The following is a 15,065-nucleotide window of genomic DNA, read 5'->3' as shown; positions in this document are numbered from 1 at the left end:
AGGAATGCAGGCCAGGGAAAATGCAACTATGTGGTAGTGAGAAATCAGAGGGGGTAAGAGACAATGGGGGGCGGGGAATAGTGCTGGAAAGTAGCTGGTAAATTGTAGAGGAGGTGCCTGAAGTTATGATGGCAGGCAGGTTATAAATGTGTCATAAATGTCTATATTTAGTCCATGATTTTTTGTATCCAGTAGACTGATTAAGTGAAGTTCGTAGGCTCATCTGTGACAAGTGTTTTGTAAATTCCCTTTGAGGATTATAACAGAGATTGGAGTGAGAGTGGTTTTCTTGTGAGAAGTGTGCCCCAACAGATAACTGAGTATTTTTGTATTTGACAGATTTTCAGTGTGTGTTCATTCTGGTATGCAGTTGTTGTTTGGCTTCTCCTACAATTTTCCATCAGGGCCTTTAATGCACTGGATGAGATATGTTACATTTCTGGAGGTGCAGTATAAGATCCAGGAATGGTGATGGTTCTGTTGTGGGATGTAGTTATTGTGGGAGTGGTGGAGATGTGTTGGCAGGTTTTACATTTCTTGTCCTGGCATGGACTGGATCCATTCGGTGTGTTTTAGCCCACAGAAGTTTGCTTCTGGTGATGAGGGTGGGGGAAGTTTGCTTCTGGTGATGAGGTTGGTGAAGTTCAGTGCTTGTTTAAAGGCTAGGGTGGGTGGTTCTAGGAAGATCTCTTTAAGAACTGGGTCTTCCTTCTAGTATGGGTTGCAATTGTTTGAGGATTTTCCATTTAGGTTCCAAGGAAGGATGGTGTGTCATAACTAATGGTGTGTGATTCATCAGGATTTTCTTTTTGTACTGCAGCAATTCTTCATGTGGTATCCAAGTGGCTCTTTCAAAAGTATGATCTATCTCTCTGGAAGATTGTCCTTGTCGAGCAAAAGCCCTTTTGAGATTTTTTGAGGTGACAACTGCAGGTGTTCTCCTCAGTGCAAATTCAGTGTTATTGGAGGGCTTGGTGGTCTGTTACAGATTTCTTAGTATGTTTAGCATGATTGTTAGTTCTGTGCAGATATGTATGTTGGTCCGTGGGTTTCTTGTAGTTTGTATTTTACCATTCTGGATATTGATCATACGGTCTAAAAAAGAAATGTTGGTGCTAGAGTACTCAAGTGATAGTCTGATGGAGGGGTGATGATTACTGAATTTGATGGAAATCAAATCAGAGCTTGCAGGTTTTCAGTCCAAATGATGCATATGCCATCTATATATCTTAAGTGTAATATGGGTCTGATAGTGCAGTCCTTGAGCAATTCTTCTTCCAGGCAGCCCATTAAAAGGTTGGCATATTGTAGGGCCATTCTGGTGCCCACAGCTGTGCCCATGGTCTGGAGGAAGTATTGGTTACTGAAAGTGAAGTTGCTGTATGTGAGGATGAGGTGTACAAGTTCAGTAATATCTTTAGGTCTATACTCTCAGTTGTAATCTTGCTCCTGTAGATATGTAAGATAGGTCTGGATGCCATCCTGGTGTGAGATGTTGGTATATAAGCTAGTAACATCCATGGTGGCCAAGAGGTTGTTGCCGGGAAGGTGGTCTATGTTTTTAAGATTTCATAAAAAGTTTGTTGCATCTTGGACAAAACTCACTCCTTGGGTGACAAGAGGTTTTAGGATGGATTCAATGAAACCTGGTATTTCCTCAGATAGGGTTCCATGGTTGGATATCATAGGTGTGCCTGGGTTCCCTTGCTTGTGGATTTTAGGGAGCATGCAACAAGTTCCTGGGTTGGGTAGCAGGTGGCGGGGGAATCAAGCTCTGTAGTTTTTCTTGTTCAGATGGAAATGATTTGATGATAGTTTTGAGTTTTAAGATGAAAAGGGGAGTTGGATCTTCCTCGATTTTTTTGTAGTAGATTGTGTCAGAGTTGTCTTTTGGCTTCTTTTATGTAGTCTTCACGGTTAAGGATAACTATAGCTCCTCCTTTATCTTCTGGTTTATTATTATTTGGTGGCTGGACCTTAAGACCTTATGGCTCTTCTCTCTGAGGGGGAGAGAGGTTGTATGGTGGCATGTGTTGTTGTTTTTTTCCCCTGAAGCAGTCGATATAGCATTCAAGGTTTGGAATTTTGTCCACAGTGAGGTGTCCAGCCTGATAGGTTTTTTGGGGGTTATTTTTTCCTTGATGTTGTCAAAGAATGAAGTGTTGTCGGAAGCAGATTCATTTTGGTTGTGGAAATATTCCTTTAGGTGGAGTAGCCAGAATAATTCTTCGAGTTCTCCACACTATAGTATTTTATTAGGGTATTTTTTCCTGACAGAAATTCAGACCTTTAGAGAGGATAGATTTTTCAGCTTTAGTAAGCATATGCGTGGAGAGATTAATAATATTTGAAAGTTAATTTGTTCTTTCAGTGACATCGAGTATGAAGCTGGAGTGCTGGTGTTGTTTCTTCTTCCTGGAGTAACTGGTTCCATATCTTTTTGTGTTGAATGGATGTTGTAGACAATCTTTGGCAGTCTCTTTGTATATATTGCATAATTTTTGGGAAGATAGCCAGATTTCTCTCATTTAAATCGTTGCAGCATGTGTTGATTTCCTTCTTGAGTTGATCTCTTTTGGAGTAGGTTAGGTGAAAAAGATGATTTCTAAGGTTTTCTGAAGTTCTCCTGCATAGTTGCAAAAGCATATTTGGAGTTGTATGTAGACATCAGAGGTTCAATCCTTTGGGAATGATGTGGTGTTTCTTGCAAAGGCTTAAAAAATACATGTCACTGTTGAGTTTGGCTTCTTTCTTTTTCGTGTTGTGAAGTTTCCATTTTATGGAAACTTATGAAAATACTGAATTTGTTTTCCACTGACTCTACATGACTTTTCATAGATTCAAGGAACTTAAGGCCAGACAGGGTTATTAGATCCTATACACCACAGACTATTAAATTTCATCCATTTATCCCATTACTGGGCTGAATACAACAGGTTGGTTAGTATATGTAATGCTTAGCAGAAGCTGAAGTTTGGAGGAAGCCGTCTAGCTCAGATATAAGACAAGGGTAATGCATGTAAGCCAGATGCAAGCAATTGAAGTAAACATTAAATGTTTAAATTGCCTACTCTAAGTTTGCTTACTTTTATTATTCAGCTGTTCACCTTCAGAAGACAGCTGGTATCTTTAGTCTGACAGGATATCCAGACCGAAACAGTGAATCAGAGTGTCTACATTGACCAGGAAGAGCACACACCAAGTGCTGAAACTTCCTTAGCCTGACAAAGGGTTTCTGAACCCGAAAACTTGCTTAATAACTATTCTCCAGGTATTTGGGTTGGTCTAATAAAAGATATCAGATTCATCCAAGGAACCTTGTCTGCCTACATCGACCAGGACATTTCAATTTTTCTCATTATCCAAGGTTCACTTCAGCATTTTACATAGGTCAACACACAGGCAACAACTTGCACACCAAATAACTGCCCGGTTGTTCCGCTTCCTCATTTTATTTCATTTTTTAAAGAAATATCATACTATACTTAGGACTATGGGTAAGTAGGGCTGGAAGGGACCTCATGAAGCCACCTAGCCCTGCTCAGGGCAGGAGCATCCCTGACTAAACAATCCCAGCCAAGTGTCTGTCTAACCTGCTCTGCAAAATCTCCAGGAATAGAGATTTCACAACTTCTCTAAACAGCCTGCTCCACTGCTTGACCACCATCATCATAAGAAAGTTCTTCCTAATCTCCAGCCCAGATTTCCTCTGCTGCATCTTAAAAACCATTGCTCCTAGTCTTGTCCCCTGTGGCCTCAGAAAAAAGCCCATTTCCATCCTCTCTGTAATTGTCCTGCAGGCATTTGAAGACTTATCAAATCCACCTTCAGTCTTCTCTCTTCCAAACTAAATAGCCATAGTTTTTCCACTCTTTTTCTTTTAAACATTGCTTCCTAGGCCTCTAATCATTTCTGTCACTTTCTGCTGGCTTCTTACTAATCTGTTCACATCATTCTTCAAGTGTGAGCCCCAAAACTGGACCCAATGCTGCAGGTGAGGCCTTGCCAGTACCGAACAGAATGGAAGAAACACTTGCCTTGATTTGCTGTTAAGACTGCCTAGTATGGTCTTGGTTTTTTGCCACAAGAGCACACTGTTGCCTCATATTCAGATTTATGGTCCACTGGAACCCCCACCTCCTTTTGCACAGTACCGCAGCCTAGGCAGTCTGTATTTGTGCATGTAGTTATTCCATCTCAAGTGCAAGATTCTCCACTTGTCCATGTTGAATTTCAGATGACTGACTGCATACCATTTCTCCAGGTCACTCTGGATTCCAGCCCTACCCTGCAGAGCATCTGTTCCACCCAATTTGGTGTCATCCGCAAATTTGCCAAGCATGCACCCAATTCTATTACCTAAGGCATTAATGAAGATAATAAATAATATCAGATCCAGGACAGACTTCTGTGGAACCCCACCTGATACCTTCCTCCCAACTAGATGTTAAGTATCATAGCTGTGTATCAAAGTTTACACTGATTTCCAATGAATATGTATACACATTTTTTCCTCCTCATATAAACCTGGTATTTGAGGCTCTCAAACTTGCTGTTTAGAAGGAGGAGCTGATGGAAGACCACTCTCACTGATGAAGTCAGCTCTCAAACTTTTTTTACTTTATATGATAGTAAGTACACTGACCCTACAACTCGGGTCGTAAAGTCTCTTTTCTAGGTCATATCTGGTAAGGGAGAATAGGGAGTTCCAAGCAGATGGGAGGTTTAATCTGACTGTTTATGAACAGTAAAGCAAGAAGAAAAGCATTTTATATTTAAATAAAATATGCAATGTTCTAGAAAGCAATTCAGATTGTAGCCTTTAGACATATTTATAAACAGCATCCATGCACCATGTTTATATAAACATTTTAGTGTGAAGACAAAAGCGAATGCATGTCAAATCTGTTTCACCTGTAGACTAGGGTGGCAGCCGAAGTCCAGTAAAGTCTTCACAACTTGCAGATGACCTTTATTAACAGCAATGTGGAGCGGAGTCTGTCTGCGCTTGTTTCGAGCATTCAGATCTGCACTGCCTCTGTGCAAAACCTCAATCACAGCACCTTCATCTCCAAATGCTGCATGGTGAACAGCTCTGTCTCCATCTTTGTCCTAAACAGCAAACATGAATTTGAATCAGTCACATTTCCTTCTTCTATGCAATTACAAAAAGATTGCTTCAAACTGATTAAGTAAGGGATTTTTAATTCTACTTCCCCAATTAGATAAAAATAAATAAGCGTGGATGCTACATGGTCTTGGAGGTGCCTACATGCAAGTGTTCCAACACCTAACATTTATGTACCACAGTGCAGAATAAACCAGTTTGAACAGGTTTAGGTATTTAATGACAATGGGGACACTTTGGCAATTGAAGGGCAAACTAACTTAACCAAGCTAAACCTGTTCTATAAAATAAGAACAGGGAGAGCTCAGCACCTCCAAAGAGCTTTTCAGGAAGCTTTAAGGTAGCCAAGAGGAAAAAAACTGAAGCACAGGAATATCTGAACTCCTGCTCCTCTCAATAGTTTGAAGCACCTGACTTGAGCTGACCACTATGTTTCCATTCATTGTATTGTACCTAATTCATTCTATTGTACCTAATCCTATTTGAGAGGTAGCTGCTGAGGCACCTTGTAGCTCAGAATGGCTAGCCTGACATCTTAAAGAGGGAAAGCAGCCTATATCTTACCAAACAGCATCCTGCTTAGAACAGTAGCTCAAGAAGATCTGGGGTCTAGACCAGTGGGCTGGGTGGGCAGTGGCCAGGCTGTCCACAGGTTAGATTCGGATGGTGAACCTAATCTGGCACAGGGTGGTCATGGCAGGGCCCAATCTGGCTGTGCAGAAGCAGACAGGGTGAAGCCTGGCTCCAGCCTCGCCCCACAGAGGGGGAGGAGGGGACATGGCCCAGCCCCACAGGGGAAAGGAGTGTGGCCTGGCCACACCGTATTTCCTGCTGTTGCTCCCCTGCTGCCAAATTTCCTGATCCATGGAAAGCCTCACGGGCCAAATACCTATGGCTCCACAAAGCCACATTTGGCCCATGGGCTGGAGATTGAGCACCCCCTGTTCTAAACCTACTTCACTCTGAAGAGATTTTAATCTACATCTCCCATTTCCCAAATATGTGCCCTAATTGCTAGGGCACAATCACACAGAGTAGGCAAGGGCACTCTTTCATCTCCCCATCCTGCTGGAGCTGGCCACTAGTCATGCAAAAGTACAAGAGCAATGAAGCCAAAGAAACCAAGCAAGAGGAAGTGTTATTTTGTAGCCTACTGTTTATGGCCCTCCTTTTGGAAGGGAGAACACCCGAGTAACACAGTCCCTACTGCTAGGGTTATTTCTATTTTTTAAGCAACGGTGATCTAAAGTCTAATGAAAAGGCTAGGAACAGGGACCATAATGAAAAGCAAAATGGAACCTACACCAAAACCTAGCAGACTGATCCTTTGGGTAAGACCTTAATAGGTCATATTTTTTTATTCTATAGAATAGCTACTGTCAGCAAAAACGTTTAAAGGCAGACCAACCTCATTCTATATACTTTAGTCAATACCTGAGTATATCACTCAGCTATTTGTTCAAGTTATGGCATAAGATTGCATTCACTTAACTATGATATAACACCCACACAGATTTAATTTTCATTTAAGTTTTCTTCCACTATTTATTTTCCAAGATAAATCTGTTTAATCCTTTATCACGTTAAAAAAGAAATAATCATATTTTACAGTCCAGTGCATGTTGCTGAAATCTTAAGCAAATGTTCAACTAAACATAATCAAATGGAGAACAAAAAATACTCTTCAAGCCTTTAATTAGTTAATGTAACATCCATAAAAGCAAACTGTACTACTACATTTATATGACTCTTATGTACATATAAATTCAGAACATTGCAACTGATAATTTAGATACAGAATATATGCTAATATACAAACTGGTGCTATGCAAGTAATTGCTAACATTAGCTTGCACTTCAAACTAAAAATCAATTAGGTACGTGCAAGGCAAACAATAAATTGATGAGATTAGTAGCTGATGCTTCTGAATGGTCTTCCTCTATTTCTCATCTATTGATAGTACGTTCAGGATCATTGTGTGAAAAAAAGTTAATCCTCAGTATTGTTAAACTCTATAAAAAGATATAACAGCCTAGATTATGGAGACATAACATAATTACTAGGAGTAAGCTACCCTGGGTTTTACCAGACAATAACTTTATGGTAGGAGACACACGACTGGGATCTCCCTAAGCAGCTGTCCAGAGTAGGTGCTATTACAGCCCCTGGCCAGTAGGTGGCCATCAAGCCACTTATAAGCAAACAAATACCATGGGAATTAAATTGACTAGAGCAGGGGTGCCATAGTCATGGAGGCCACAAGGAAAGCACCATGGACATACCTCTCCTACACTCCATCCACACCAAGGCCCCATATCTTGGACTGGCTGGGGCAGAAATTGCATGCAGACATACCCAGGACCCTGAATGAGGCTGGCCCAGGTCATACTGCGTGCAGTGTGGGGTTGATTCCGGACCCAGAGGCAGCACCACAGGCCAGATACCAAATACAGCCTGCAGGCTGTATCTTTGACACCCCTGGATTACAAGAATGGACACATTGTAAATCCCACATTTTTCAAGATGTAACTTTATCCTGGACTGAGACACTTACTATCCAAGTATGGCTGTATGTAACGTGTCCACTCCATTTTTTTCTAAGTAATAAATGAGCCACGTGTCTGCACTCTTAATCTACAAGTCTACATTAAGAATCTCTGCAATGAGTCAGCTAGGACTGTTTAAACACACATGCATGTGAACACACTAAATGTAGCTACCCAGACCCCTCCCAGAGTTCGCTACTCTTGCCTACCGTTCAAGGAACTGGTATAACCACAGCAGAAAAAATCTCCTAGCACCATATTTAGAGTGATACCATTTCCATAATGTAAACAGGCCCTTTGATAGCTTTTGAAAGATTAAAATGTTAACCCCAGTGTCCTGGCCAAATTCTAATTTGGGTAATTATGTTCTGCTCCCTCTCATCTCCCTTGCATTTTAGCCACATTGTGTGATTGCCTTCAGTCCCTATATCTTGAATTGATGTAAAACATAAGTCATGTTTAACAGCAGCTACATTTCACTCCAGAGAGTGCTTTGTATTTCACTGGTGAGTGAAACAACTCCTTTACATATGCATTTAAAATCTGCAAAGTGCTTTGGGATCCTTCAGCATGAAATATTACATAAAACATGTCATTTTACCAAACTATCATTATAAATGTGGTGCTCTAACCTCATTTATTTTAAGTCAAAAAGCCAAATTCATGAACACTTAATCAATAAGACACAAATACTTGCAATTATTTTAAAGTGTGGAGTTCCAAGTACATATGGACATTATTTCTACCCCTATTTCTTGATAAATTTATCTCTAAAAAAAAATAAAGCATGTTGTAGTGTTTATTATACCACAGAATATCAACTGTACTACCCAGAATCAGCTTCTTAAGCAGCCATGCCCAGCAAGTCTCATTAAAAAGAGGCTGAAAATTAAAATGAACATGTACTGAAAATGTGAAATATTTTACCTATTTCTTTACTACCCAATAATTTATTCATACAGATTGGAATTCTACATTATGTCCCTATTTACTATCCAAATAAAAAAAATTACACACAGTCATACTGATGTGACTAGCCATGTGTCCTGATTACTGTGTTACTGATTACTGATTTACTGAAATCACTATTCAGCACCAGATCAACTATTTCTTAGGGAGACAACAAAATTAAGCTAACACCTGTGCAGGCAGCTCCTAACTAAATGCAATCCTACAATTTTCTCTATTCCCCACCATTTTCATGTACTCTCCAACCGAGCCAAAGTCAGTTAACACTACCATCCATTATTCAATCATCCCAAACATGCTGCATTCCAACCCACACGCCTGCTCAAATTGCATATAAAGTGTCCCTGGATCCCCAAATCTACACCATTCAGGTACTTACACGTAAGTCACAGAAGTGACTGAAATGTAGATATGCTAGGGTTTGTTATAGATTAGAAGTTTTAAACTACAGATACCAGTAGCAGTCTGGCTGTGCTAGTATGGATCCAATTTACCCTCTTTTTTGTAAGTACAGTGTAGACGTCTCTTTAATGTTCACCTCAAACACAACAAAGGGAGAAAAGGCAAAAGAAAGTAAATACCAGCAGCAACTTGAAGTATGGTTAGATTTGCTTTTAAACTCACAGCACTATTATGCCTTTCCTGCTACACATGACTACAGGCAGCTCTAGCACTAAACTGTATCGCATCTCGTGTCCCAGTATTACTACCTCCAAAATCCCCATCTTCTCATTGTTCTCTCAGATTCACCTAAATTATATTACCTTACTGCAAAAGGGAGTCACACCCAGCTTTATGGAGCCTTCAAAGCAGTGGTTCTCAAGTTTTTTACACTTGAGACCTCTCAAAAATGCCAGCTCTTAGTTTTCACTCTTTTTTTTTTTTGACTACAGAAAAACTGCAGAGCAATTGTTCTGTCGCAAAGAACTTAGAAAGATCACAAGAGGTCAAAAATTTATCTAACACTACAGATTCTTATTTGAAGTTTCTGGGTTTATCTTGTGAACCATGTTTGCAAACCTACCAGCGGGAACTCTGTGACACACAACAGCATGCTTGACAAGATTTTATGGCACCCAGATTAAGGATCACTGCTTCAGAGAAATAGTATCTCCTTCCTGAAGAACAAGATTCAGTACCCACAGGACTGCAACCCGACAGCAAGGCCAGCTAGGAGAAATTCAGATTTGTACACTGTTGTCCTGTCCTAACCCCTAATAGGAGTCAGACCTGTTTCCCCTGGGCCCTATGACTTTTGGAACACAAGGATTTAACAAATTATCCTTTCTAGTCCACTGATGAATTTCTCTCCCCCGAGAAGCCAGGCCAGCACAGATATTTGCTACCTGATAAGCAGCAGATGAGAGGATAAACCACGCTTCTTTCTTCCTTCCATGACACAGGCCAAGGCAGGAAAGTAACAGATAGAACCTGACTTTTGCCTCCATATTTGTAATGCTGCTAACTCAATTCTATTAGAAATCTCACATTTTAAACCTTATGATCTACAATTATATGGAAATCTCACCTTTCATTAAAAAGTTATGAGCCCTCAAAGTTGCAGAGAAGACTCAAGTACCAAATGGGTAAGTCAAATGCCTGTTAATCAGGTTTCTGGCCAACTATGGTTTCTGGAGTCAGACACAGATACACATGCAGAATAGGCAAGCATGTGTAGGTGCCTGGTAAGTTGACCATAGCTTACTACTAATGGTCAATTTACATGCACATGCTTACATGTCCATAAAGCAGGGAAAAGTTGAATCACTGCTTACACATAAGTACCCACAATATCAGTTACGTGACTAAAAAAATTCAATTTAGATGCACAAAGGGAATCTTGTACTAAAAGTACTCCACATTACAAAAACAGCCCCATCTCACAGGATCCTGATGCCAATTAAAGTGAGTGGCTAAACAAACAAACCCAGTTGACTCAGGAATCCCTTCCTTCTCCCAGGGCCATTTACAGTCAGGGGTCGACCCAACTCAAGGCTGGCCTTTTTCACAGGCAGGCTGCAGGGTCAGCTGCCATTTTTGTGGGCTTACTGTGGTGGAGCCCCCATGCCCCCCACCCCCACCACTAATTGGTGGAGAGGGCTGTCATTGTACAGCCCTGCCCCTTGCTGCTGATTGGCTGAGAGGGGCAGGGCTGCACAACAGGTACCCCTTTTAGCCAATCAGCAGTGAGGGGTGGGGATAGCAACCATCTTGTCTGCTTGTCTTTGTGCTGGCTTGCACAGCCAGGAGGACCACTGGCTTCCGCTGGGGAGCCAGCATTTTATTTTTAACAAGTCCCCCCCGCTCCCTCTCCCCTACGGATTTCCACAAAATCATGATTTGAGTAGGTCTCTATGGTATCTTACCACCCATCTTGTAAAATTATTACTTTATTTCAACATCTCCAGCATTATTAGGATTGCAACAGAGTTGAGTAACCAGCCAGACAAGTAAAGTTACCTTTGGAAACAAATCATCAAAAGAATGACTACACGTTAAACAGAGGCACTGCTGATGATCCATCTGATCTCCCCCAGAACTGGATATTGGCAGCTAAATTATAAAAATGTGTAATTATGACTTCTATCTGTAATGAAGTTTGGAACTTAAAGAAACTGCATTTTTTCAAATGTTCCTTTACCTCTGCTTCCACATCTACATTCTGTTTCAGAAGCAATTTTAAAATGTCGACATGTCCATTTTGACTAGCTGCTTGCATAGCTGTGTGTCCAGCACACTGTCCATTCACCTAAAACAGTATATTAATAAAGTTAATTTACAGAAGCACATATTCATGCAAACACAAACATGAAGACATGTAAAACAGTTAGCCCTAGCAATATTTCATGTCATAAATAATTTACCGTGAAGCTCCCATTTCACCAGTACTCTAAGAAAAAAAAATCTCCATCTGGTTGCTAAAACTCCACATATCTTAACAGCTTCCAAAAGAATCACTCACTCAAAAAAATCTCTCAAAAATGTTCAGCATTAAGAATGGATCAGATAATCTATTAAGATTGTTTTGCCCATTTGACTTCATAAGCCAAATAAAAGGAAGGTAAGATTGTCTTGCTTTTTACTTATTTCAAAGAGGATTATTGCTAAATTGAAAAATTTAATCTTTGGATTATTGTAAAAGTTGTCCTTTGAGGAAAAACAGGTTTCTGGGAGGGTGACCAGTTCTATGTTCTGGAGGAGGATTCGATTTAGTATTTTATGATGGATTCTGAGCACCTTGGGTAAAGATCTTATTTTACTTTATTTTTGCATAAGCCTGAATAAACTCAAAACTCAAATTAAACTTTAAAGCCAGAAATTTCCAAACTCTGGCCTTTGATGACTACTCTATTGAAAAAAAAAAAAGCAGTATTTGATTATAAACTGAAACCACTCTCCTGCAAGTCTTTAAGTATCTGTTTTAAGTCCTGTCGACACTGGGAGGGAAGGAGATTAAAAAAAAAAAAAAAAAAAAAGGAGCTTCCTCACCAAACAGCAAAATCCTCATGAAGAGCAAATTCAGAACTTGACTAGAGCAACCAAAATAAAAGGCTAGCTGAGAAGGGCTCCTGCTCCCATACAATAGTTATCAACTATTAGAAGCTAGGGAATTATCACCAACCCAGCGCTGCTTTATTCTTTACTATATCTCAACTGAATAACAACTTATGGGCCATTCCAATACCACAGATAGTACAAAAATATGCCTACTGGAAAAGGCGGCAACTCCATCCCTGCCTATCTAACCCTGACACACTTATCATGCAAGTTTTAGAGAAGGAGGTACAAGAACCATGCAAGCCAGATCTATGATAAAAGAAATCAAGCATGCATGAGGAATTCCCAGCAGTGAATTTGGGATGGCTTCAGCTCCCTTAGTCAGAAATTCCAATAAAGAGCACTCACATCCACATCCGGTCTCTTTAGCAGATCTTCCACTTTTGCTACATCTCCATTAGCAGCAGCTTTAACCAATTCTTCATTGAGATCTCCAGATTCTTGGGTTTCAAACAGCTTCTTCAACAGCTGGGACAATCTCTCTGGAAAAATTATGCATAAGCATTGTTAGAACCACAACTCCAACAACTGGGAAACAGAAAAGAAGATACATTTGTTGTGCTATTTACAAAAGTAGCTATAGTCAAGGGTGGAACCAGCAGGGTGCATGTGCAGCGCCTTTTGATTTCTTTTCAACCCCAAGTTTAAAACCAACTGCCTGGTACTGATAGCAGCTTTCCTAGTCAGGCAGTCCAGAGGAAGTCAACTGACTTTGTGGCTCACTACAATCTACCTGATCCTTTCTGAACACTTTATTCCACAGGCGTTAATAACCTTCAAGGTAGTATGAAATCTAACTCTGCAAGGAATCTGGGTTCTGCTGTACTATATAGTGTTCACCTGGCATTTTCTAATTCTGCATGGCATATATACTATAGCACCTCAGCATTACAAATTTGTAAGTCAGACAGTTAATTCAGAAATCACACAATTTACTCAAAGATAATCAATCAATCTGACACTGCTGCTACAACTCTCATAGAAGTTATTACCATACAAATAAATGGGACTTGCACTTAAAGAAAATATTAGGAGAGTTATAGGCCAGTAAATCAAATTTCTACTCCACTTACCTTGACTGTCATGTTACCAACTCTTGAGTAAAGTCAACAAGGTGGATAAAAATCAACTATTTTTAAAATAAAACACAGATTTTTTTAAAGCCAGATTTTTTTAATTTAATAATATTCTTTGTTTTTTTTGTTACGATGCTTTTTTCTTAAAAATGAACCTTGTGTATAAAAATAGTTTTAATTTAAGATGCGTTAAAGCTCAAAGATGTGTTAAAGCTCATTTAAGATGCGTTAAAGCTCCTGGAATAGGGATTTTGAGACAATATATTCATGTAACCTTTTTAGAAAAGTTTTATAAATAGGTCACAACAGGCCACGGACTATATTAGGGGGTCCAATCTTATGGGGCTCCCAGAGGCTCCTCTATAGATTAGTAACGATTAAAGAAAACCACTTGCCCCAATGGGACTCAGTGCTCAGTCGAGAAGATCCCATTAAGCATCTCTGTGATGCTCAGTTTCAGTTCTCAAACTGTGGGTTTGTCTCTCCAGAGATAACATCCTTGTTAACAGCAGTATATGGAGATGAGAGATAACACATCTGATTACCTACCCATCAGCCCTCTTGTGTCTCTGTAAGTTTGTGTACACAAAGCAAGCCCTTACCTCTCCCTCAAAGTTTCAAGAAGTTAAATGAATAGAGGATTGTTGGGGGTGGAGTACATCTGGGCAAGGAAGAAGAGTCTGGAGGTAAACTCAAGGAGGAAGGGGCAGTAGAAACAAGAAACATTTTGAGCAGAATATTCCAGAAGTCTTGAGGGATGTTTCCCCGTGTAGTCTCTCCACTGATTTGAAAGCTAGTGAGGAAATGGTATGGTAGAAGGGAAAACCTGTCATTGCAGCAGGCTTGCCAGGCCATAAAAGAGAGCCTGTTTGAGAATACTTGATTTAAATCAATCAAATCCACCCTGAAAGTCAACTCAGTAAAAATTTTCTTCGTTATACTTTAATTCACACACAGGTTCTCTCATATATCAAACTTCTGCCTTTTTAGATTAAATTTATAAACTGAAATCCATTCCCCAAGGCTTGGCGCACAAAGTAACACCCCTTCTACCAGTGATTTCATAGGTAATGCAACTTCACATCTCAGAAGTAGAAGGCCAAACAGAGGTGCACCTTACAGACTAACTGAAATCAGAGATGCAGAAGCTCTTGGAGCCACAACTCGCTTCATCTCACCAGGTCCCAGACCTGGGGCTGCTCTCTGCTGATCACTAAAGGCAGCCCGGGATCCCCACAGTTCAAAGGGGCATCCAGTATATGCCGCTGGGGCTCAGGGAATCACACAATAAGGATCGAAAGATTTTTTATCCCCGAAATTGCAGGACTCATGTTATTTGGGATAGTGCATAAAATTCCTCTGATCCCAATCGTGCGATAATATTAATGTCTGCCAGAGGTCTCAGACACCAAAAGAATGTAAACTAACTGCGCTTTTACTTTTGAGGTCTGGATTAGGATGACCCTTGTAGTGGTTTACATTACTCCAAGTCAACTTTTTGCAGGATTTTTTTGCAGCTCCCTTTGAAGCCAGATACTGGACTAATTGTCCTCAAAATTGAACAGGATCGCCCCTATATACAGATTTCAAACCAGTATTTGTCAATTTGAGCCCACACATTCATCTTTAGATATTTCATATATACAGTACTAAATATTCACTTACCACCAGATGCATTGCTTATTGCAGACCCCGCTGATGCCACTTTGGAGACAGCTGCTGGATTGTAGGTCCAAGATGTCCCGCAAACTTCTACCTTTAAGTCACTGTCTGAATAAATCTGCTGA

General features: G+C 40.2%; 1 protein-coding gene and 1 long non-coding RNA gene across 10 annotated transcripts in view; one reads left to right on the top strand and one right to left on the bottom strand.

Annotated features, from left to right (window-relative positions):
* The window catches only part of MIB1 (mindbomb E3 ubiquitin protein ligase 1), a 104,533-nt gene that overhangs the window by 72,503 nt on the left and 16,965 nt on the right, over nucleotides 1-15,065 (bottom strand). For 7 of the 8 annotated variants that reach the window (XR_003096222.1, XM_025215454.1, XM_025215455.1 and 4 more), the window contains exons 8-11: nucleotides 14,944-15,065; nucleotides 12,551-12,684; nucleotides 11,286-11,393; nucleotides 4,915-5,112 (exon numbers count right to left, since the gene is read on the bottom strand). Coding sequence is in view for 7 of the 8 variants with exons in the window: in XM_025215454.1 (XP_025071239.1) it covers nucleotides 4,915-5,112; nucleotides 11,286-11,393; nucleotides 12,551-12,684; nucleotides 14,944-15,065 (562 nt within the window). In the remaining variant the exon portion in view is untranslated. The remainder of the gene's footprint in view (nucleotides 1-4,914; nucleotides 5,113-11,285; nucleotides 11,394-12,550; nucleotides 12,685-14,943) is intronic. The other variant, XM_025215453.1, reaches the window with a different exon arrangement.
* Nucleotides 1-15,065, top strand: part of LOC102372336 — a 50,571-nt gene that overhangs the window by 18,955 nt on the left and 16,551 nt on the right. The window lies entirely within an intron of this gene.

This window comes from Alligator sinensis, unplaced genomic scaffold (genome assembly GCF_000455745.1).
Source record: "Alligator sinensis unplaced genomic scaffold, ASM45574v1 scaffold1248_1, whole genome shotgun sequence".
Lineage (NCBI taxonomy): Eukaryota > Metazoa > Chordata > Crocodylia > Alligatoridae > Alligator > Alligator sinensis.
This window is presented reverse-complemented; position numbering and strand designations above follow the sequence as displayed.